This window comes from Agelaius phoeniceus (assembly GCF_051311805.1).
Source record: "Agelaius phoeniceus isolate bAgePho1 chromosome W unlocalized genomic scaffold, bAgePho1.hap1 SUPER_W_unloc_2, whole genome shotgun sequence".
NCBI classification, from domain to species: domain Eukaryota; kingdom Metazoa; phylum Chordata; class Aves; order Passeriformes; family Icteridae; genus Agelaius; species Agelaius phoeniceus.
In genome coordinates, this window is record NW_027509867.1 from 8,275,412 (window position 1) to 8,297,800 (window position 22,389).

At 48.2% G+C, this 22,389-nt stretch overlaps 1 protein-coding gene across 1 annotated transcript in view; it reads right to left on the minus strand.

The window, feature by feature from the left end:
- Positions 1 to 246: 246 nt before the first annotated feature.
- Positions 247 to 22,389, minus strand: part of LOC143692702 (TOG array regulator of axonemal microtubules protein 2-like) — a 28,522-nt gene continuing 6,379 nt past the window's right edge. The window contains exons 4-17 of the mRNA XM_077172946.1: positions 21,654 to 21,714; positions 17,145 to 17,233; positions 16,031 to 16,208; positions 14,749 to 14,910; positions 13,994 to 14,126; positions 12,217 to 12,322; positions 11,243 to 11,478; positions 9,574 to 9,726; positions 8,262 to 8,379; positions 7,192 to 7,295; positions 4,944 to 4,947; positions 3,823 to 4,039; positions 2,654 to 2,740; positions 247 to 446 (exon numbers count right to left, since the gene is read on the minus strand). Coding sequence (XP_077029061.1) covers positions 247 to 446; positions 2,654 to 2,740; positions 3,823 to 4,039; positions 4,944 to 4,947; positions 7,192 to 7,295; positions 8,262 to 8,379; positions 9,574 to 9,726; positions 11,243 to 11,478; positions 12,217 to 12,322; positions 13,994 to 14,126; positions 14,749 to 14,910; positions 16,031 to 16,208; positions 17,145 to 17,233; positions 21,654 to 21,714 — 1,848 coding nt within the window. The remainder of the gene's footprint in view (positions 447 to 2,653; positions 2,741 to 3,822; positions 4,040 to 4,943; positions 4,948 to 7,191; positions 7,296 to 8,261; positions 8,380 to 9,573; positions 9,727 to 11,242; positions 11,479 to 12,216; positions 12,323 to 13,993; positions 14,127 to 14,748; positions 14,911 to 16,030; positions 16,209 to 17,144; positions 17,234 to 21,653; positions 21,715 to 22,389) is intronic.

Here is a 22,389-nt window from a genome sequence, read left to right on the forward strand (position 1 = left end):
TCCCAACAGAGAGTGGCCCAGCTCCCCCCTCACCTCTGTGTGAGGCTGAGCCATGATTCCCTTCACCTTGTCCTCCACCTGGAGCTGCTTCAGGCCCCCCATGCCATGACTAGGAAAAGCAATGGAGAGAGCGGGGGCAGATGCAAAACCTTCCTTTGGATTTCATCTTTCTTGGCACAGCTAAAAAGGCAAATCCGGAGGTGTCCAACTCAGTGCTTCCTCAGCCTTCTGGAGAACATCTCGCCTTCACCAGCCCAGCATTTTGGAGAGGTTTTCCCGCACGTGTGGAGGCTTGCTGGCAGCACATTTCTTCAGCTGGGTGCCCATCACCTTGTAGAGGGCAGAGGCGAGCTTGGTGGCCACGGTGCGGACACTGGCGCTCCGCACGGGCAGCGCCTTGTTCTCCAGGAAGGACCAGAGCACGGGCAGGGCGTCGCGCTGGACGACTGCAGGGCTCCTGGCATGGACCCACTGCACAAGCACTGCCGGGACAGAGACACAGCTCCTTAGCCACAACCTCAATGCAAACAAGGATCTACCTCTGCTTTTGCTTCTGGCAAGCCTCTCTGGCCAAGATCAGCAAAATGGCACACAGAGCCCCTTGATCCAGAAACGGGCAAAGCAGCTGATCATCCTGGAAACAGAACCACCAACCCCTCAGGACTAATTGCTCCAACCAGAGCCTTGTCCCTGTGGCAGACTTTGCACATTTATTAAATTATTTCACAATCTCTTTCTGCATGAACAATGAACGAAATGTCCAACTGTCTTTTATTTCCATTAAGAACTTGTCTAAACCCACACTGAATATTTGGAAATGCACCATAGAGAGGAAATGGAGAGATTTCTAATAAAGGGATGATTCCATTTTTGTAACTTTGATGTCAAGTTCCAAATGTCTAATCTGGCTCTTCCCTGTGCTCAGTGGCACACAGCAAAGGGCAGGATTAGAACACACCTCAAAACTCCAGCCCAGCAGAGATGGCTGCTCCTTGACAGCTGGATTAGAAACATCAGTGACCAGCTGGTGTCTTTGGCAGAATGCTTTTGGGGCTTCCAAGAAACAGCTGTTTCAAACCTCAGGGTGTCTTAGAGAATTACCCAGATCCCATTGCTGTGGCATTTGAGCATCTCCACATTTTATTGCCACTTCCCCTCCCAATGTTAATGGCATTTTTTCTTTTAATGTCCACTGAAATAGGGGCATAGAGAAAGAAAAATGCTACACAGGGGACTGAAATGCAACCAAAACACGAATGTTTTCTCATATTGTCTCTGAAATGTGCTCTCTGCCCATTTTCTGAACTGAACTATATCAAACACAGACAAAAATTTACTACCAACAGGCTTCTTGAATGGCAGATTTGGCTGAGAGACCAAAACCTGATTGGCTCTGGAGACCATTCTTATTTTCTGATCAGACAAAATGTTATCTAGCAGCCATTTAATATTCTGTGGTGGAAGAGACTTCATTTTCTCTATGCTGTTAATCCACCACCAGTCATCAACATTGAAAGAGCTCCTGCAAGTACCCAAAACCAATTCTGCTAAGCAGGAAAGGATTATGGTACCCTTTATGGTACCCATTTTAAAATGAGAATTCATTTGAGTTTAAATGCAATTAAAGACATTGGTGACTACTGAACGTGAGGAACAGCTCTGTTCCTACTAAATCTCAGAGACAACATCTGCTCTTTCTAAAGTACTCCTAATTTATGGTTAATTCCTTTATTTGAAAAAGAGATCAAAAGAACTGCTAAACTAAATTCCCTATTGCTGGAGATCTACTTTATTCAATTGCTCTCTAAAGGGCCTTTGACATTCCCAATCGCCGAACGTGCCCTTTTGAGATTCCTAATGGAGACACAAAGTGTATTAAACCTTGCATTTAAAGATGCTGGCATAATTAGCAGTGGATTTAGCCCCAGGTAAAGCCAGGTGATCAATTCTCCTCTCTACAATATTGAGATTATCCTTTTTCCATTCCTTGGCTATTACTGACATAGCAAGCTCCTCTGAGGAATCAATTATCAGCTGCATTTGTAGCATTTTGGACAGCGCTGGCACAGGCAGACACTGTTTGCACACCCTGAAAGGCTCAGTCCAAGCCACTTGGACAGCACAGGCAGGGAGCCTCAGCACTCTGCTTCTGTCCCTGTGCCCCAGAGGCTGCCTTGCACTAAACCCCTGCCTCTGATGCCTCTGTTGAGTTTTGACCTGAGCTGTGACCCCCAGGCTCTGCACGGTTCAGCCTCAAAACTTTCCAACAGAAAAACAAGAATTTTGTGAGGACAGAACAAACTGATGCCCTGAAAGAGCATTTGCCACCATTTCCCCTCAAAGATCACAGATGTCCCTGAGCTTCCCAGAGAGGAGCCAGCTGGGGTATTTTCAGCCCCTCCCTTTGCTGGAGGTGGTTCTGAGATGCCCCAGTGAGAGCTCAGCCCCCAGGCCGAGCGCTGCCCCCATCTCAGATCTGCCCAGCTCTGCAGCAGCCAGGGAAATCCTGCCAAATCCACCTGCCTGGGCTATTGGGCAGCAGGGACAAGCTCAGCACCTCCTGATGTGGAGGAACTGCTCTGCTGTCTGTTCACAGGCATTCCCTGCAAATACTCCCTGGGCAGAGCTCTTGGCTTAGAAGGGGAGGCCATACCTGTGATACACTCGGTGACATCCAGCAGAGCTTGGCCACTCAAGTGATTCCATTGGTAGCTGAACTCTTTCAGCAGTGACACTTGATCTACAAGGGAAACACATGGTTCTGCTCACTTTTCTCAGGTCATAGGAGAAAGGACAGTGAGGAGGGAAAGGGCAGGGCCAACCCCATTTTATAAAATAAAGTACATTTCTGTGGATTTTTGAATCCTTTTCTTCTTTCCTTCCAGCCTGCTTGGCAGGGTTTAAAATTCCAAAAGAAAAGCTCTCCTTTCACATTTGTAAATCCAAAGTTGTCTGCTGTAGCAGGAGCTATGTTAAAACATTTCACATCAGGGACCTCAAGAGTTCACTCACATGGAAGCAGTGAAAAGGTTTTGCATCCCAGAGCAAAAAGGAAGAAGCCCATACTTGGGTCACAGAAAGGCACTGAGTCAGGCAGTTCCTGAGTTCACAGAACAGCTGGGGAGGAGAAAGTGGAAACTCCTCTTGAAGACCTGCCTCTTCAACACTCCTTTTTCCAGGCATATTTCCCCAGTGAGCATTCTCAGAGCTGACATAAATCTGTGTGGCAGAGGAATTTAGAGCAGCCCTTGCCTATGTAGTTAATTGCTGTGGCCATCTTGCCCCATGCAAAACAACCTGTGGAACAAGGCATCATTGACAGCTGGGTTTATACCTGTTTGTTCTAAAGAAATGAACTTGGTGAATCATAAGTTCCCCTTTGAACATGGAAGACAAAGAATAAAAGTGGAAAATAGGCAGCTGATGCCTCTAATGTAGAGCCTCCCAGGTGGCTGCTCTGCAGAAGCTCTGATGGGCCAGTGTCCCTTCATGCCAACAGCAAAGCTGTTCATTTGGGAAGTCAGACAGGGCCCAAGCACACTCCAAACCCCCTTTGCCTCTGAACTGTAGCAAAGCTGTAGCCCAGGACTTGCTCTTCAGACAAGCGGCACAGAACCAAGGGCTCCTGGGACTGTTGGGAAATGCTGCTGCACATTCCAGCCTGTTGGGGATGGTGCATAAGGACTGCAGCTGCACAGCTTCTGGTGGGTGTCAGCTGGAGTGTTCCACAGACAAGAGCAGCTGTCAAGGCACTCAGCGCTCTCTTGTGCAGGAGAGACAGAGAAGCAGTTGAGGAGAGTCCCTGCCAGGGCTCAGCCTTACCCAAATGAGCAATGGATTCTTCCAGTGCTTTCACAGCTGCCCCACGAACCCTGGGATCCTTTGAGTTCAGGTTCTTTGTTATTCCTTCCACCAAACCAATGATCACTGGGTTCAAGGCATCTTTCAGGACTCCTGTGATTTCAGCCAGCACGTCCAGCGCCCTCTGCTTCACTTTCTTGTGGCTGTCAGATATTCTCAGGATAAAATAATCAAAAATCTGTGAAGAGAACAAGCAACATGAAAGCTGGATTCAAATGTCCTTGTCTGAAGAGTGGCTGTCGCAGTCAGCAATGTCAAAGATGAAAGTGATCCTTTCTGTCAGGTCAGCACTCGCTTGCACAATTTCACTGTTTTCCTGTGGGCCACTCACTGGAATAGTGGCGCAACCTCATGCTGGTTGAAAGATTTTCTTCTGTTTTTAAGAGGTTGGGCTGGGGACAGAGTAGCCCCTATGGTATTTCTCTCCATCTATAAATCATTAAATCAATTCCATTTATTAATGCTAAAGAGTACCTTTGCTTTGAATGGAAGCAGATGTTTACAATGCCTGGTTTTCTATACAGTTGCCTCAAGTACTGAGGACAGTTATGATTTTGCCAAAACCATGGCTGGAGAAGATCTAAGTTTTATTTTGTTTGTCTCAGAGCCAGTGTCTGGAGAAGTGCAGGGCTCTGATCAACTCTTCCAGGATCCAGACCATTTCTCTAAGTAACAGGTGGACTTCTGAAATGGAATGTGCTGTACAGCTCTCATTAGAGCAGGTTCAGTCCCTTGACAGCCACATTATCAGGCACCTTTTCCTGGAAAAAGGGAAAAAGCAGCTACTGGGAGGAGAAGGCAGAGATGAGTCCTTAGCTGTTTCCATCCTTTTCCAAAGAGAAAAAAAGACCCCCCAAGAAGGGTGAGCACTGTCTTTACCAAGAGGAATAGGAACAAGGATGGAAATGAGAAGCCAGAGTTGTGCCTGTGTAAGACAAGATGGAGTATATAGAATTGTTGTTTTTGAAAAACCAAATGGGTTTAAACCAACCCAGCCTGATACTTCTCTTCCCTATGCAAACCCATTTTTGGTCTAGAGAACAATTGCCATGCTTTCAGGGGCTGGATTTCCTTCACTTAACCCAACTGGGAGTAGGAGACAGCAGCAGTTACACCAGCAGAAAATTCTGCCATCATCTGATGAACAGCATCAATAGGCACCTGCCAGGCAAATACAGCTGGACTGAAATAACTTGTCCTGAAGACTGGACCTGAATTACATTTGTCTGGGTAAGAGGGACCAGCGTGTCCCAAACAGCCAGGATGGAGTGCCAAGACACACTGAATTAACTTTGCTGCTACAGGCTTAGGAAAGGAGCTAAAGGAAAGGAGCAGTGAAGATACCCTACGTACTTGGACAATGTTAGTGGAGATGAGCTGGGGTCTGGTTTTGCACAGGTCTTGGAGGAGCTCCACTCCTTCCATCCTTGTCTGAAACCCCTTGGCTTCCAGGAGATGGTAAAGCTTCTGGAGCAGCTCCGTTTCTTCCACAGCTGGAGGTGACATGACCTGGGCTTTTGCACGGTGTAGGAGGTGTCCATCCTACAGAGGGAGATTTCACCCTGGAAAATAAAACCAAATGAGGACCTGTTGGTGATAATTATTGTAGCATGGCATCCCCGTCGTGGAAATAATTAGCATTGACTCCATGATTCCAGAGGGCTGATCAATCACTTTATTACACTATACTATACTATACTATACTATACTATACTATACTATACTATACAGAAACTCATCACCCTTACAGACAGTCAGACACAGACAGACCAGATTAGTCAATTGAATCCAAAACACCATCACCAGTAGCCAATTAAGAAATTACCCTTTAGTAAACAAATCTCTATAACACATTCCACATGTTCACAACAACAGGCGCAGCAAGGGCAGATAAGAATTGTTTCTGATTCTTTTCTCTGATCTTCTCACAGCCTTCCCCAGGACAATGCCTGGGAAAGTTGTGCCTGCTGCTCTCTATGGAGAGAGCTGCAGCCACAGACAATACCTTCAGTTAATTGTGAGCAAAACATCTTGAGCAGCTTTCCTATTATGTGATTTCAAGCTGGAAAGTCATGAGGGTCTGAAGAACAATGTGGACCTCATGACAATGATTACCGGAGACAATCTGCAAGTAACATTCTTGCTGGAGCTCACTGAGGAAAACCAAGGATGAGATGCATCTGATCTATCTTCAGATGGCTGCCAGGGCACACAGGTCACATTGCTTTGTGGAGAAAGAGAGACACTGCTTCCAAGTCTAAATGCTTCCTCATAAGGGACATGTGTGTCTTAGAATAAGGAAACTCATCACTCTGGAGAAGTGCCTCTACACCAGGCATGACAATCTGGAAAAGTAGCTCAGATGCATCTGAACCGATAAACAGGGCTATATTTGAAGGATTCAGAAAATCAGTAAGAGAGATAAAAACGGAAGCCAGACATCCCAGAACTACACTCCACTCACATTTCATTTGCTTCCCTAGAGCCTAGATGCACAGGTTAACAAACCCACTGGGAGCAATTCTCCTGATCAACCTGTCTCTTCCATGAGCACGGGAAGATGCTAGCTGTGCTACTGAGGCATGTGGTCACTTTCCTGCCACTGCTGAGCAGGACAGAGCTAAATTCTGTTATCAGAGGAGAAGAGGTACAAGCAGCTCTGCAACTGCCATGAAAGAGACAGCAAGGAGCAATTCCTGTCTTAAATGCTGATTGCAGCACAGGGGGAAATAAACCAAACATGCTGTCCATCAAGCAAATTACATGAAGGACAGGAATATCAAGACAAAAAGTCCACATTGAGACACCTGTTGACTGAAGTTGTTCAGGAATTGCCTTGCTCCTTACTACTCAAACTTGATACTATTTGAGTGTAAGAAAACCATGATTCAGCCAGGCCAAACCACATGGATGAGAACTGCATCTTTGTGGAATGGCATCTTGCTTCCAGACTGAGATTTCTCATCAAAACACTCATCTGAAAAAGACTCCACTCAGATGAAAACAAAGCCCTGTTTGAATTTACTTGTCCCAAGTCAGGCAGCAGAAACTTGGCCCTCTCCCAGCCTCCACAACACTGCCCTTGCCACTGCACTGCATCGTCTGAGCTGCAACCAATGGGTGTCTTTTTGTCTCTCCATTTTTGTGGAAACCCCTCCAGAGAAGTTGTGTTCAGCACAATGCAGAAGTAGATATTTTTTATCCTAGAGCATTTGTAGGGAAAGGAAACAATCTGTGGCACTGGTCATCTCTGCCAGAAAGTTTTTCCTGAGGAAGAGACATGTAAAGCTTGTCATGTGCTTTGTCTCATCTAACAAAAGTGCTCAGTACCATTTGCTAGAAGACAACGTGGCCTGGGGCTTCTTTGGGCCACCGTTCCTCTCCTTCACCGGCTCCTTGACAGATGGGCCTTCAGCCTTCTGGTTTGCCATCCCCTACAAAGACATAGAGAAACCCCATCAATCTTTGGAGTATAAAATTGGAAATTCCCTGTTGAAAACACAAATTAGAACCAGGATCACTGCTACCAAGGCTTAGGGAAACATTTCCTAACTTACAGATGGAAACAGACCAGAGATTCAGTGATGCCAACTCTTTGTTTTCAGTAGCCCAAGGCAGGTTATGGGTGCTACCAGACTGAGCAGCAATATAAAATCCCAAATTCCTTAGTCTTGAGCATAAATGGGAATAATGCAAACTGGCAGGCAATGAGTGTTTGTGAAGGAAGCAGCAGAACAAACTGGACTCTTTGGGGGTTGGCCCATTGTGTTGGAAGTCGATTTGGTTCAACACTCATTCTCCCTGTGCCTGCACAAAGGCAGGCTCCCTTCTATAATGTTGATAGAAAAATAAAATCCCCCCCCCCCCCCAAGCAAACAAAGGATTTTCCACTGGATGCTGCTGAATTCACACCAAGCTTCTTCCAGCTCCACAGGGCTTGACAGCAGGGCAGTATTCCCAAAAGACAGACAGTCATTGTAGTAACTAGGATTGACTTGAACATCTTTTGTGTATTTGCAAATTTTCTTGGTGCTACTACTTCCAGTGTCCTTTGCAAAGACTCTGTTATGTTCAGGAGCACAATTCTCACTTAATTCCTTTACAGGGGCAGAGTAGGGAGAGCATGGTGGAGGCTTACGCTTAAATGTAAACCCATTTTCTCCTCTTTCCCTTTCCTCTTTGTGACCGATATTGAAAATATTCAAACCTCACTTTTTCCCTAATAATATCAATTCCTTTGTGATCTGCAGATGAACAGGCTGAGGATTAACAGCTCATTCCCAGGAGCAAAATGATTCAGCAGAAAAGGAATGAGCTAAAGACAGATTGGGTATGTTTGATCTCATATTAGCAGTGGCAATACTTGCACAAAGGAGACATTTCTCCTGCCAAGCACTTACTTTCTTCTTGATTCTTGTCAGAATATCTTCCAGGTCACGGGTGGAAAGAGATTGTTCCAAAAGCTTTTTAAATTGTTGATGATTGAGCAACATCTTCACCATCTCCTGTCCATAATGCCTAAGGAAGGAAGGAAGGACAGAAGAAAGGAAGGAAGGAGGCAAAAAGGAAGGCAGGAAGGCATGAAGGAAGAAAGGAAACAAAAGAAAAGTGAACAAACACAGGAAGAGTGTTAACAGAAAAGGCTGATACCTTAAACTCATCAGGTGCAATCCTTGCACAAGAAGGCATTACCTGCTCAGCAAAGAGGGAGATTTACCTCACTTGACACTGCACAGTGCTGTCAGCTGAACACAAGAGGCAAGAGGAGAATGTGGGGCAACAGAAAAATACCATTTCACTCTGAAACTGTGGGTGTGCTTCTGTGGCATCAAAGGATCTCAGGGAACAAGCAAAACACATCTGCTTTGTTGTCAGAGCCTATTAGCAGTGTCTTGCTGCCATTGCACAATATTTTGCCTTTCTTTAACTGGCAGGGAAGCCAGAACAAAACACCTCATGCATCCTATTGATTATTCTATACTATGTGTTTGCACAGGGGCAGCTAGTTGCTCTAGTGTTCTTGGCAGCTATTCATGGGAATTTCATCATCAAAGGAAGGGGATTTTGGTGGTTTGGGTTGATTTTGCCACAGTTTTCTTCAAGAAGAAATGTGGAGTTCACTGAGCCACAGATAACAGCATTCTAGAAATCTGCAGAACAGGTTTAGAAAGACTGAATATGTTGGCTGAAGACCTCTGAAATATTTCTAGGAAAGTCTGAAGTTAATGAGAAATGGATGTTTGGGATCCTTCAGTGATGAACATTAGCCAACACTTTGGCTTTGTGTTGTGCACCTAAGGCCAAACAAAACTGTTGGACTGGCTGATCTGAGCTCTTTTGATCTCAGTAAAGAATCCTTCAAGCCACAGGAAAAAGTTGGCAATGCTCCTTTTTGCTGGTCAACCTCAGGTTTCCCAGTACAGCCATTTGCCCAGGCAACACAGAGCAGTGGTCACAGTGCCAAGGCTGACAGAGCTCAAGAAGTGTTTGGACAATGCTCTCAAGCACATGGAGTGACTCTTGGGGTCACTGCACATGGCCAGGGGATGGACTCCATGACCCTGATGGGTCCCTTCCAACTCAGCATATTCCATGATTCACACCATGAGGTAACTTCATATTCCCTTTAGTTTCCACTCTTTTGTGGTTTCACCTTTATAGCCAGACACAAAACAGTTTTGCTGTTTTAGGAGGTGAAATGAAGATCATTACCTTGTGTCCTTGTGACAGTCCTGAGCAAGCTTCCCTGCCACGTGTGCCAGCCTCTCAGCCCTGGCTGTGCCTGCGAGCTTGGTGGCTCCAATTCTCTGCATCAGGGACAGGAGGAGTTCGGCCGCACGCTTCCGCACCGGGGCGTGGCGGCTGCTGGGGAGGAGAGAGCAAACCCTGGGCCACAGGGACCAGGAGCAGCAGCAGCACAGGCCTTGGCCAGAGCCTGCTCCCTGCCCGTGCTGGGGGAAGGAGCCTGGGCTCTCCCTGCACCTTCAGACACCTGCAGAAGGTTCTGTCCTCAGGTAAACACAAAGTTAGCATGGTACACAAGGCCTGCCTGCACGGAAGAGGGAGGAATTCAGTCTCCCTGCACTGTCTGATACTCAATTCTTTCTCAGTTTTTATTCTGAGAAAGATTAAAGAAATAGGTGACATATGAATAATTTAGAAATTAAGGACAATTGATGCTGACCCATCAGAGGGCACCCAGTACACAGAGCTGCAGCAGGATTGAGGCTCTTTCCACCCATTTATCCCCAAATCTGCAGAACTTTGGAAAACAACAAATGCAGGGAAAACACATTGTGGGCCATGAAGTTGCAGAATATCCAGCAATGCAGCCTGTTTCTTCTGTGAGGCTTGGCAATGGATCCATCTGAATGTTTTTCCCTATTCCAAAGCTGGGGAAAGGGTGGCAGGCAGTTTAGCCAGGTTGTCCTGTTCTAGAGAGTGTCTCTTGGGAACTATCAGGCCCAGCACCAACATTTAAGGCAGCATTTGCTTCAACTGTCCCATGGCACTCAGCCTGTGAAGGTGCCTTTAGAGTGATTCATCATCTCAAGGCTAACATGAAACATCAGTTTGAATAGAAAGTAGAGCTCTAAGGCCAGGACAGTCATACAAGACTCCTTTGGCAGGAGCTGCCCCTGCTGTGCAGGCTGTGCCACACCCAGCAGATTGTCCCCCATGTGCTCCATGCCCCAGCAAGGACCCTCCTCATTTCTCAAGTTAATGGCATCATGAAGATAGGTGGTTTTCCCCAGGGCCTCTGTGGTTAGTGCTGTGAAATACCAAACACTGCCCACAGCTGCAATTGCAATTGTCCCTCTTCCCACAAAAGCACAAGGCTCTATCCTTGGCCCTTGCAGGCACTTTCCCTTCCCCACCAGTCACCATATCTAGGAAAATCTGACAGACTGGGAGAACTCCAGGAAGCAGCAGGAAGCTGAGTCAGAGGAGCTTTAGTTTGGATATCAGGAAAAAGGGTTTTTCACCCAGAGGGTGGCTGGGCACTGGAACAGGCTCCCCAGGGCAGTGGTCACAGTGGTGACAGGGTTGAAGAAGCATTTGGACAACAATCTCAGGCACTTGGTGTGACCCTTGGGCTGTTCTGTGCAAGGCCAGGAGCTGGACTTGATGGTCCTGATGGGCCCCTTCCGACTCCCCATATTCTACAGTTCTGTGATTCTGAGAACTAATAGGCTGCAGGAGGGCAGAAATAGGTGACAAGAGGAAAGAAGTGAGGGTGGTCGGAGAATCAAGTCACTGAGTCCACAGAAGATGCAGGATACAGGACCCTTCCCTCCCACCATTCCCATTCTCTGTCTCATCCCTTCTCCCTCCCACACACACGAAGGTGAAGAACATCACTAAAAGAAGAAGAACCTACTTGACTCCCATGTCCATGAGAGCAGCCATTGCTCGTGCAGGAGTCACATTCTCCACCATGATCCCCAGGGTCTGACTGGCTGCTTTCTGCACAAATTCTGGCGAGTTGGACACCATCTGGAGAAGGACCCGAGCAACCTCATCCACCTCAGAGTCCATGTCCTTCTTCAAGGTCACAAAGAGCTCTCCCAGAGTGACAATGGCAGAGTAGGACACCTTGGAACGGAGATTGGTCACCTGGGGAAGTCATGAGGGGAAGTATAAGAATCACCTTGAAAAGAAAACCAGTTGCCTTCAACAGAAGTCCCAGGAAATGACAACACATCTCACTGTGTCCAGAGGAACATACAAGTACAAGAAGAGCAGGAGAGCACAAGCACAGAAAGGCACTTACTCTGGCACCAATTTCTGGCCTCAGACCTGCTTACTGCAGGCATAAAAAAAAAATTTCACCAAAGTGTTCTACTTAACCCTTCTAAAATGTCCACAGCTTTGATTTTAGGCCCTTTTACTAGAAAATTAAAGCAAGAGCTGCTTTCAAATCATAAAGGCACAAGTCATAAAGATAAAAGACTCAGGTGCTCCTGTTCAAAAAAGCAACACCAGCAGCTGAAGCACTCAGATAGGAAACAGAAAACACAGGCTCTGGTCTACAGAATAATTTGCAGTGTCAAATTACGGCTTAGGCAGAGATTGGGACTCTGGAAAATAATGTTATTAGTGTCTCAGTTTCTGCCTTTGCACATTGCATTATAAAGGCACCACAATCAAAGATGAGTGTCAGATACCCGACCTACGAGTAAATACAGCTGCATGTGCCCACAGATCCTACAGATAGCTGACAGACATTAGAAATATCAGGTCTAAAACCAGAAATGAAGGCAGACCTTGAGCACACATGGAGATGAGCAAGCACATACCTACTCTACACACTGTGTATGAAGTATGGGGGACAATTCAGAACAATGTTCTCACCTCGCTGGTAAGTGCCAAGCAAATGTCACGAAGTCTACAAAGCAGGACCTCTGAATGGGACCCAGCCAGGTGTTTGATGGTGAAGAGTCCCTTCTCCTTCAGCTCCCTGAAAGGCAGAAGATTGATTTTTCTCTCCACCAAGGCAGCACCCTCTGAAATGACCAGGCTGGCAGCTCAGTTGAACAATGGGAGGTGCTTTTCAAGGAGTGCTTATTGAAATCGTGGAACGCGTTGCCCCAGGATGCTGTGGCTGTCAAAAGCATTCACAAACCCAAGAGGCAAAGAGAGGGGTTTTAGAGTGGCCGTTTAAGAAGACAGCCTTTCTGAAATCTCTGGCACATGAGGCTCCTCTGTCACTGCTTCCTGGAAGCTGTGAGACCGGGCCATGCTGCTGTTTCTTGTCACCTCCCTGTACCTGTCCCTGAGGCACAGTGCCACCGGGCTGTTATTGGGGCATTTTCCTTCTTTGTCAGCCCCAGCAGGCATTCAGCAGGGAGAGTCTGCACTGCCACTCTGGAGCTGAGTTTCCACTCTACAATCTCAGCCTCTCTGTCACCCCCTCCACTCCACCTCACACATTCCCCAAAAAAGCAGCAGGATGACCCAGGAGATTCCACCCCTGGGCAAACTCTGGGCAAACTCTGGCTTTTCCCAAAACCCCCTACCTAAAACAACCCCCACAACAGCAACAAGTTATTTAAAAGGTGCAAACAACTCTGTCTCTGAGCACTTGCTTTTTGCAAGCCCTCAGCTACAGGAAGGTCTGTGAGGCATCAGGGCTGCAGCCCAGGGCTGGTGACCGATCCCACAGGCACCCCTGAGTGCCATCCAGACCCCCCACACCTGCAGAAGCTCTCTGCACCTCACAGGGCACCAAAGAGAAATGGGGAAGAGAAAGCAGAAGTGAAAGGGCAAAACAAAGGTGATTCCACAAGGAGATGCATCATGGCAGATTTTTCATGCTTATCCCGGTGTGAATGGAGTCCTTACCCCTGTGTGAATGAAGCATCCACCAGGGAGTGATAAAAAAAGACATCAAAAAGAAAACCAGTATCAGCTAAAATTTGTAGGGTTATCACCTCTGGGCCTCCTTCTGCCTGTGTATAATTTTGGGACACATTGGGAGTATTGGCAAAACATCTCAGGTCCATATGAAGCAGTGAGAGGTAAAAAGTTGAATTCCAAAAGTGCAAGATTCCTAGAGGGTTTTCTTTCTTTTTCCTTCTCTTCTGCCATGAGCCCTTCAGGAGTAATGGCAGGCTGAGGGACTTGAAAGCACAACTCAGTCCATTTCTCAGAAAAAGGAACTCCCTGGAGCTGCTTCTGGGACTCCCATGCAGGAGGTCACAGGGAGACCCTGTCACCTGCCATTGCTGTCAGCAGTGGGAGCAGAGAGGAATCTTACTCAGTCCCACTGGGCCAGTGGCCCAAGGCACCCAAATCTCTACACTCAAAACTGCTGCCATCCTGCTTCTGCCTTCAGCCAGCAAATCATCTCCTTCCAGAGCTTTCTCTCTTCCCTCAAGGTTTCCTTTGCAGCTCCATGGAGCAGCAGGCAAAGCGAGGAAACAGCACGGACCTGAGGCAGCTGCAGCACTGCTGCAGAGCAAGGCCAAGAAAAGGCTGCTCCCCAATCTTCATCCTCTCCCTGCTCTGCAGGGGTTTCACCAGTGCCCTTTGGCCCTCTGGGCTCTCGGGGCTCCGAGGCACGAGCAAGACACGCTTCTGACCGACCTTAACGCCGAGAGGGACACAGAGGGAACGGGGCCTTTCTTACCAGTCATCGCTGCCCAGCAAGGAGAGCGCCTCCTGCAAGGACTGCTGTGGGTCTGAAGAGGCTCTGTCCTTCTGCCCACGCCCACGGAGCGGCTCCTCTCGGCGCTTGGCACCAGGGGCCGTCTGCGAGGTCACTGTGAGGAGAGGGTCGGCCATGGGCACTGCAGCCCCGGGCAAGGCCCCGCCATGGAGCGGCCTCAGCCCCATCTCCCAGCCAGGGCTCCGTGTGCTACAAACTGGCACTGGCTCAGAGGCCTCCCTGCTGTCTGGCTCCTGGGGCTCCTTGCTTGCTCCCAGCCTCCCCCAGCTGGGCCCAGCTCCGGGCTGAAGCTGACAATTGCCCCCGCAGCGCCAGCTCCCAAGTGCCACAGGTGCCCAGATGGTGAGTGAACAACTGATCGTGGTGGTTCTCATACGAGCACAGTGAGCACAGCCTGGCAGACTGCCCTGCAGCTCATCCCTGCAGTCCCAGCTGCCTCCTGGCACCAGTGCTGTAGTTTGGACGATCAGGATGGGCAAAAGCCAGAGATTAGGCCTTTACCACTACTTTATTCAGCTCAACTTTCCAATGGATCTCTAAGAACCAACTGCTCCAGTACTTCCAAGCTGGAGTCACTCAAAAGTAGATTTGCTGTTCACTCTCAGGACAGACTATGGAGCCAAGATCCCAGCAGTGCTGGCTGAGGCAGGAGGCAGTTTGTGCTCCTTGTGCAAGGACAAACTCGTGTGGAAAAAGCTGCCACGGAGCAGGCTTACCTGAGGAGCTGTGCAGGAAGCTGCCATCCCCATGGATGATGGGTGTATTGGGCAGTAAGGGAACGTTGTCCTGCTTCCTCACGACCTCCTTCTTCAAGGCACCACCAGGGTGTGTTCTCTGCACTCTAGAAGCTGTGCCATCAACAGGTGGTAGGCTAAAGGCTGCAGGGACCAAAGAGGAGCTTGTAAGGGGAGAATGCTGGACAGGGCGATGATGGAAAGGGCCAGAAAACTTGCTGGAGCTGCGTAACATCTCTTTGTTATCCCAAAGAACTTCAAGTATAACAATGAAATACCACTTTATACCAAGTATAACACTAACATGGGACAATGAGCACAGAGTCCTAGAAGATTTTGGGTTGGAAGGCACCTTTAAGCACTATCTAGTCCAACTCCTGTGAGCAGGGACATCTTCATCCTGATCAGGTTCCTCAGAGCCCCATGTAAGATGGCCTTGAACACCTTCAAGGATGGACCAACAACAGCTTCTCTGGGAAAACCCTTCCAGCTTTTCATTCCCTTCATTATAAAAAAAATTCTCCCTTATGTCTAATCTAAATCTACCCTATTCTAGCGTAAAGCCAAACTGCAGTGATGCTTTCCCTAAGAAACAATGAAACCCAGCATTGCTTTGCCTTTGTTCTCCTGTTGCAGAGGCTGGCAGGGGCAGTTGCCAAAGGAAAGTGCAGATAACCTTGGGTGCTGGCCTCGGGCTGAGTGCTGCCTCCTCAGGGCCCCGCTGCCGCCCTCGGGCAGTGCTCACAGCCCTGCAGGCAGAGCCCCTCAGCCGGGATTCAGTCGGGAACGCTGCTGCCTCCTGGGGCTACAGCAGAAGCCCTGGCTGGGGCTTCAGCACAGCTCTACAGCACCAGCTCCTCAGCAGGCAGTGGCAGGAGAAGGATCTCTGGTGTCTTCATTACAAGGAGCGGCATTTTGTTTCTTCCAGGCTGCACCCCGGTTGAAAAGCATTCTTTTGGACTCCCCTTCCCTGGAGGCTGCTCTCCAGGAGAGAGTCTAAGCCCCAGTGTACTTTGCAAGACAGAGTTTTCTACTCTAAAAGACTTTAGAGGTCAAGGGAGGAAGCTGATATTCTGTTACTGACTCAGTGAGGTCATGGGCAAGACACTTCATGCCTCTGTATTTTCCTTTGAGAAACAGAATTCAATCCCAAGCAAGCTTCCACTCAGATGCAAGCAGAACAGCTCCCCAGTCTGATTGCAACGCTGTGCAAAGGGCAAGCAAGTGGTCAAAAAGGACCACCACAAGTGTAGCCACCACTTACTTGCTTCAGCTGCATCCCCAGGCTCGACTGTCTCAGGAATAGGCTGCAAGGATGTTTTCCTTTGTCTCCTATTCTTCATCTCTCTCTTGAAAAGCTCTGCGTCCTTCTGCTCCAAGTTCTTTTGAGCCAACATGCACAAAGCAGCACGGATCTGGGTGCAATGGAAATACATCATAGGCTGCAAGCAGAGACACACAAACCACACACAACATCTCATCAGGAGCACAGAGTCCACACAGTGCCATAGGCTTCAATGCAGCTCCAGCCACATTCCAATAGTTTCAGAGGAACATCTCCTGTCCTCACCTTGGCAATTACACACAGTGAGGGGGAACATTTCAGTGCCACAACCTTCCACTGCTGCAAATGCAACCTATGTCAGGAAGCCCTGCTTGAAGCATCAAAGTCATAGGAGTGCTCCAAGACACAGGAAGAGCTGACATGGCCAGTGAGCAGGCAGTTCAGTTCCTACAGGCCATGGCAGGAGAATAAAAACCATGTGCAATACCCAGCAAGGAGGGCTAATGAGCTGTTGCTTAACACTCATGGCCAGGAATTGCAGCTGTTTCTCACTTCCTGGCTTCTGAAGGACTCAGTTCTGAAGGGCTCTGAAGGACTTGGTCTCTCAGACCAGGAGACCAAAAGGAGAATTCATGTGAAAACAAGTTGCAGAAACACTGATGATAATGAGCAGAAAACTTGAGAATGAGAGGGCTGTGAGATACAGCCACAAAGGTAACCAGGAAAAATCAACCTCTCCCATTTTCTTTTGCAGCCTTGCTTACACCCAACATTAGAATCTTTGCTTCTTTGCTTCCAAGGGTGCACTTTGCCCACGTGCACTGATGTGTAGCTTGCTCTGTCATTCAGAACTTCTCTAAAACAGCCTTTGCACATAAAGAATGCTTCTGGCATGACCTTAGCACCATCTCCAAACCAGGGACCTTGGCACCACTGGAAATAGCCAAGCAATGGTTCTGTAGCTGTCCAATATATTCCCAAGGGAATCCCCATCCCCCAAGAGTGGCAGATGATGATTTTCAGTGACATTTTGGGCCAAGCACCAAACAGCCACTGGAAAGGAAGTCTGCTCATCCCTGTCCTTATCCCTTACCTTTCCAAAGCCGTCCCTCAGCTCTCTGTCCCTCGTTAGACCAGGACTGGTGGGATGATCTGTCTCCTTGGCCTGGCTCAGTGGGCGGCCTGGGAATGGAAGCAAGCTTTGTGTCAATCTCTGGCAGACTTCAAGCCCCCAAAAATGCAATGCTGGGCAACAGGCAAGACAGGTTCCAGAGTGCAGAGCTCTCAAGACACAGAGATTGTGACTGAGAGCAGCAAGGTACAATGCCTGGACCCTCTCCCAAGGGAAGGGCTACTGGCAGCAGACACGACATGGCTCTGTTGGCCAGCAGACTGAAACCTGCTGCATGGTGAAGGCCTCAGCCCCTGCAGGCTGGAGAGCCTCTGTGTCTGACAGAGAAGGGCAGAGACAGAGATTGCTCTTGACAGAGATTCTTTTCTGCCATTTTTCACGCTGATTTTAGTAAACATCATCTTTCCAGTTCCTGAAAGAAGCCCCAGGTTCTAATACCTGGATGCACTTAGATCAACATTGTCTTCTTTTTGTTGGAATATTTTAGAAGACATTCAAAGAAAATCTGAGCATTGCAGGAATATTACCCAAATGTGAACTGTGTTCTTGACACTAGATATTTCATTTTCCCCAAGGATTTTCATTCTAAACTGTATGAGCTTGGGCCACTTTTAGACCAGCCTGACTAAAGGCTGATTTTCTGTCACAGACATCTTTTATGAAAAAGCCTTTCCTTAGGATTTTTCCTCCTGAGAAGCTGAGAGGCCTCAGGAACAAAATGTAAACAATGGTTATCTGCTGCTGTGGAATGCAACAGGTGGATCTGTGATTGGTCCATGTTGGTTGTTTCTAATTAATGGCCAATCACAGTCAGCTGGCTCGGACACAGAGGAAATCCTTCTGAGGAAATCCTTTCTTCTATTCTTTTAGTATAGTTTTAATGTAATATATATCATGAAATAATAAAACAAGCCTTCTGAAATATGAAGTCAAATCCTCGTCTCTTCCCTCAACCTGAGTCCCCTGTGAACACTGTCATAATTTTCTAGTTGCAATTCTATACAACAGCTTCACAGAGGATAAATTAAGTGGCAACGCAGTAGAAAAAAAGCATTGTCTTAAATCAGGACTTTTTGCCCCTGCAGAATGGTCAGCATAACAAAAAAAAAGGAGACTTAGATAGCAGCTCTTTAAAAGGAGGGCCTTGGAAGGTAAAAGCATTTGGGATATTGGCAGGGAAACTACAGATCCCAAGGTCACCTCCTTGGGACCACTGCTGTCAGTCAGGCCAGCAAAATGGACACACAAAATATAACAGAGGCGACAATGCAATCTAAAGCATCTGAAGCTCCATATTTCATGGGACACATTTCCTGCAAACTTCTAAACAGCTGCACAGGGAAACATTCTCCTGCTGGCAGACACTTGAGGCAGGCCAGGGCAAAACCCTGAGCCACTTGCCCAGAGCTAGCACAGGCACAGCCTGGCCTCTGGGCTGCCCTGGGACAGCAGGGAGCCCGGAGCCCTGTGCTCTCCAGGAATGGCTCAGCTGCACCTGCACCCTCCTGCTCCTCTGCCTGCCCCACAGCTCAGCAGCCCTGCAGCTCCAGGGGCACTGGCAGCAGCACAGCTCCTTGCAGGGGCACACGCAGGGCACAGCTGTTCCCTGGCAATGTGCACAGCCTCTCTGCGCTGCCACAGGACCCTTCCTGCTGCCAGCAAGCAGCCCAGCGCCCCCCTCCCCTCTGTCCTTGTCCTCCCTGGCAATGCCCCTGGGGCCTGTGCGGCTCCGCGGCCTCTGCCGGGGCTCCTGGGCCCAGGCCCCTGAGCCACCCCAGAGCCCCAACCTCCATTCCCAATGCCGGGCTCCGGCACAGGAGGCTCCAAGCCCAACAGGTCAGCCAGTTCCCTTGGGAACAGAGCCATCCCAGCTCCTATCTTGCACCAAGAGCTCTTTCCCTTCTTCCTCTGGGTGTGTGCTGTAGGCTCAGAAGAAGCTGACATTCAGGTACAAGAGAAGAAGTGAGTTAATTGAACTCATGCCTTTACAATCAATCCATCTAATGGGTGAGGAATTCAAAGCATATTTTAGTTACTGAAAAGATTGCTTGTTTTTTTTATTTTTCATGAAATGAGCATCAGTTTAATTTCTCTGAACAATATGGAGCTGGCAAGCCAAGAGAGAAGGGCTCTACTAGTTCATGTGGTGCCCATTGCCTCCCCACTACTACAGGACCCCTTTCCTTCCAAACAGTTGGAAATTCACAGTGCTCTCTAGAATCTGACACTGGCAAGGAAGTAATTGTTTTCAAAAGTAATTTTCAAGGCCTTTGTTTCTGTGTGTCCCACTGAATTCCAGGTCAGGTTTTGCATTTTTGGGATTTTATATTACTCTTTACAACAAAAGAAGTGCTGGGACACAAACAATGGCACCACGTTTTAGATGCAAAAGAAGCTTTGCTTTCTCCATTAGATGTGCCCAGTATTCTGTGAGCCTGGCTTTGTAGGGAACAAAGTGCTCATCCCAAAGTTCCATTTTTGCTCTACTTACTTGTTCCAGGGGTTTATTATCCCCTGCTGTCTTTTCAGCAGAGACACTCAAACACAACATAAACATGACCTGCCTCAAAACATTTCTGATCTTGGCTAATACTGTCAACTCAAAATATTCCTAATGGAAATAGCAGAGGGTAGGTCATTTTGAAATACTCTCCAACAGAGCAGTTAGAATTAAGAGAACTAGTTCTTTACATGGCTGCACAGAGAATAAAATCCTATGGCAGCCAAGGAGGATGAGTGTCTTAAACCTGTATTCCTTCACCCTGTAGAATGCTGTGGTCAGTAATAAAAGTGAGACAGGTAAGGTTTAATGAGATAGGAAATTTCTAGTTCAGAATTGATCCAGCAAAAATGTCACCTTACTTACTGAGTATTAAGCATTTCAGCTGCATATCATCAAGTAAAGAGTCATTCCAAAGGGGCCACAGCCAGGATTTGGCAGAATTAACCCTGATCCCCAAAGGAACCAGGGGATCTGATCCCTTTTTCTGCATCAGCAGAATTATTTCTCCAAGTCTCATCTCTCCTATCATTACACACCCAGAGATGACACAGGAACAACAACAGTGTCATTGGGGCTTTCAACTTGAAAGCATTGCCTGACCCAGATGCACCAGGGACTGCATTTTGTCTGGCATAATTCCACTTGTCAGGGATCAGGCAAGGCAGGGACAGGGACAAGGCAGAAGGCATCTCCTGCCCCAGCCTCAGCCTGCAACACTGACACAGGCAGAGAGAGCCAGGGAAGAGATTTGTCACTGTGAACCTGCCATGGGTGGCTGTGGGCTTGTGCTGTCACAGCATGACAAACTCACACCCTGCATAGGCTGCATCCATTTGGAAGCCACCTTCTCCTTCATTGGAAAATTCAACAGGACTTTCTATCATAGGAAGTTTCCAGATTTCTGCCAGTACAAAACCAGGCAATGTCCATGAATCCTCTTCAGATCTCAAAGGGTTCGGCTCAGAAACTGCCCCAAGGAAAGGTTTTCTTCTTCAAAAGCAGGAGGAAGGAGTGGGAACATCTCTCATTTCATGATAAATGCCTTCTTTACCCTAATTGTGACACTAGAAAGGCTGCAGGAGATAAAAGGCATGTGCAGGATGGAAAGGAATGTTTCCTTGCCCTGCACTGCATCTCCAGGGCCCCAAGGCACCACTCCAGCTCCTGCCACTCAACACTTCAAACTGGAGGAATTTTCACTGCACCACTGGAGCACAGTCCCAGGGACTGGGCTCTGGGAGAGTCCACTGAGCCCATCAAGGAATTGAAATGAATTTAAAGAAATTTTTAAAACAATGGGTTTTAACCAAGCTTTCCAAATATCACCTCTGAGTCAAGACTACAATGGTCATTTTAGGACAGACATGCCCTGTACCCACCTGCATGTTCAAAGTTCTCTTTGTTTATGCTGCTGGGTCTTGGCCTGGAGAAAATGGAGGACAAAAGAACATGTGAGGAGGTAGAAAGAGAAGGGAGGGAATGTGGGTACCATGAAAGGAGGCAAACCTTCTTAGCATGGTCACTCTGATGAAGGAGGAAATGCAACCCATAAACCAACAGGATGCAGAGCTGATTCATTGTCCTTAAGCTTTCAGATGCTGAAGTCACACAGAGTTGACCACGTTCTGTGTGAAACAATAGCCAAGTCCAGCAGAGGACCCATCAGGAGGTGCTTTGAAGCCCTGCCTCCTCTTCCCCCACCACCACCTCTGCTCTTGGGACATTGCTGTTGCCTTTGACATTGTGCTGGATCATCATAGATGGGCATAATGGTGAATACACAGATGTTTGCCTAAATACATGGGACACCTGACTGGGCAAAATAACCACACGAGATGGGAAGAGAGAGCTGAACAGCACACTGCAGCAGCAGACACCTTGGCTCACCTCATCTCCTGGGACTCCTGGAATTCCAGCTGGGGAGAGCTTGGCAGAGACCCTGCAGCATTGCCCACAGGGGGACTCACTTCCCTGCGTATGGGGGGGATCAAAGGTGGTGCCAGTGACCCCTTCTTCATATCCCCACCACTGGAATACAGCAAGGAAGCCTGGAAAGAGTAGAACACAGTGCTCAGATCAAGCATCCAGCCTTGCCCCCATTCATGCTTCAAGACATTTAGCCATGCATTTAACTGGGACCTGGCAGGAAAAGCCAAACTGATGAAGCAGCTTGGCCCAGGATGAGGAAGGGTGACCTAGGAAAGGAAGGTGGTGAGGGTCAGCCCATGTCACACATTTGCCACCTCTCCCCTTCTGCTCAGGTTTCTCCAAGTGTGGCTGCATTCCCAGCTGGCATTCACATGTTTGACATCAAGATGTTCTGAGGTGCCCCTGCCTCCACTGGCCTTTTGGATGGCATGGCAGTGGCTTTAGATCACTGTTCTCTCCCTGCCCCTGAGGTGTCTCACAGACAGTGCTCATCTCCAGCCACGTCCCCACAAAGCCATTCTGCAGGATGCCAAAACCTGCTTTTCTCAAGCCCCACATTTCTCCTGCTGCTGCCCTTCCCTCCTGCACTTCCCCAGCAGCCTTGGAGCCCAGATGCTGCTGAGCTCTCGGGATGCTGGCTGCTCTCCAGCTCCCACACATCCATCATCTCCGGCTCCCTGGCACTGAGGAAGTTCAGCAGAGCTCCCTGCCCTGCTGCTCTCTGCAAGCTCTCTGCCTGCCCACATTGCTCCAGGGCCCCCATGCCATGGCCAG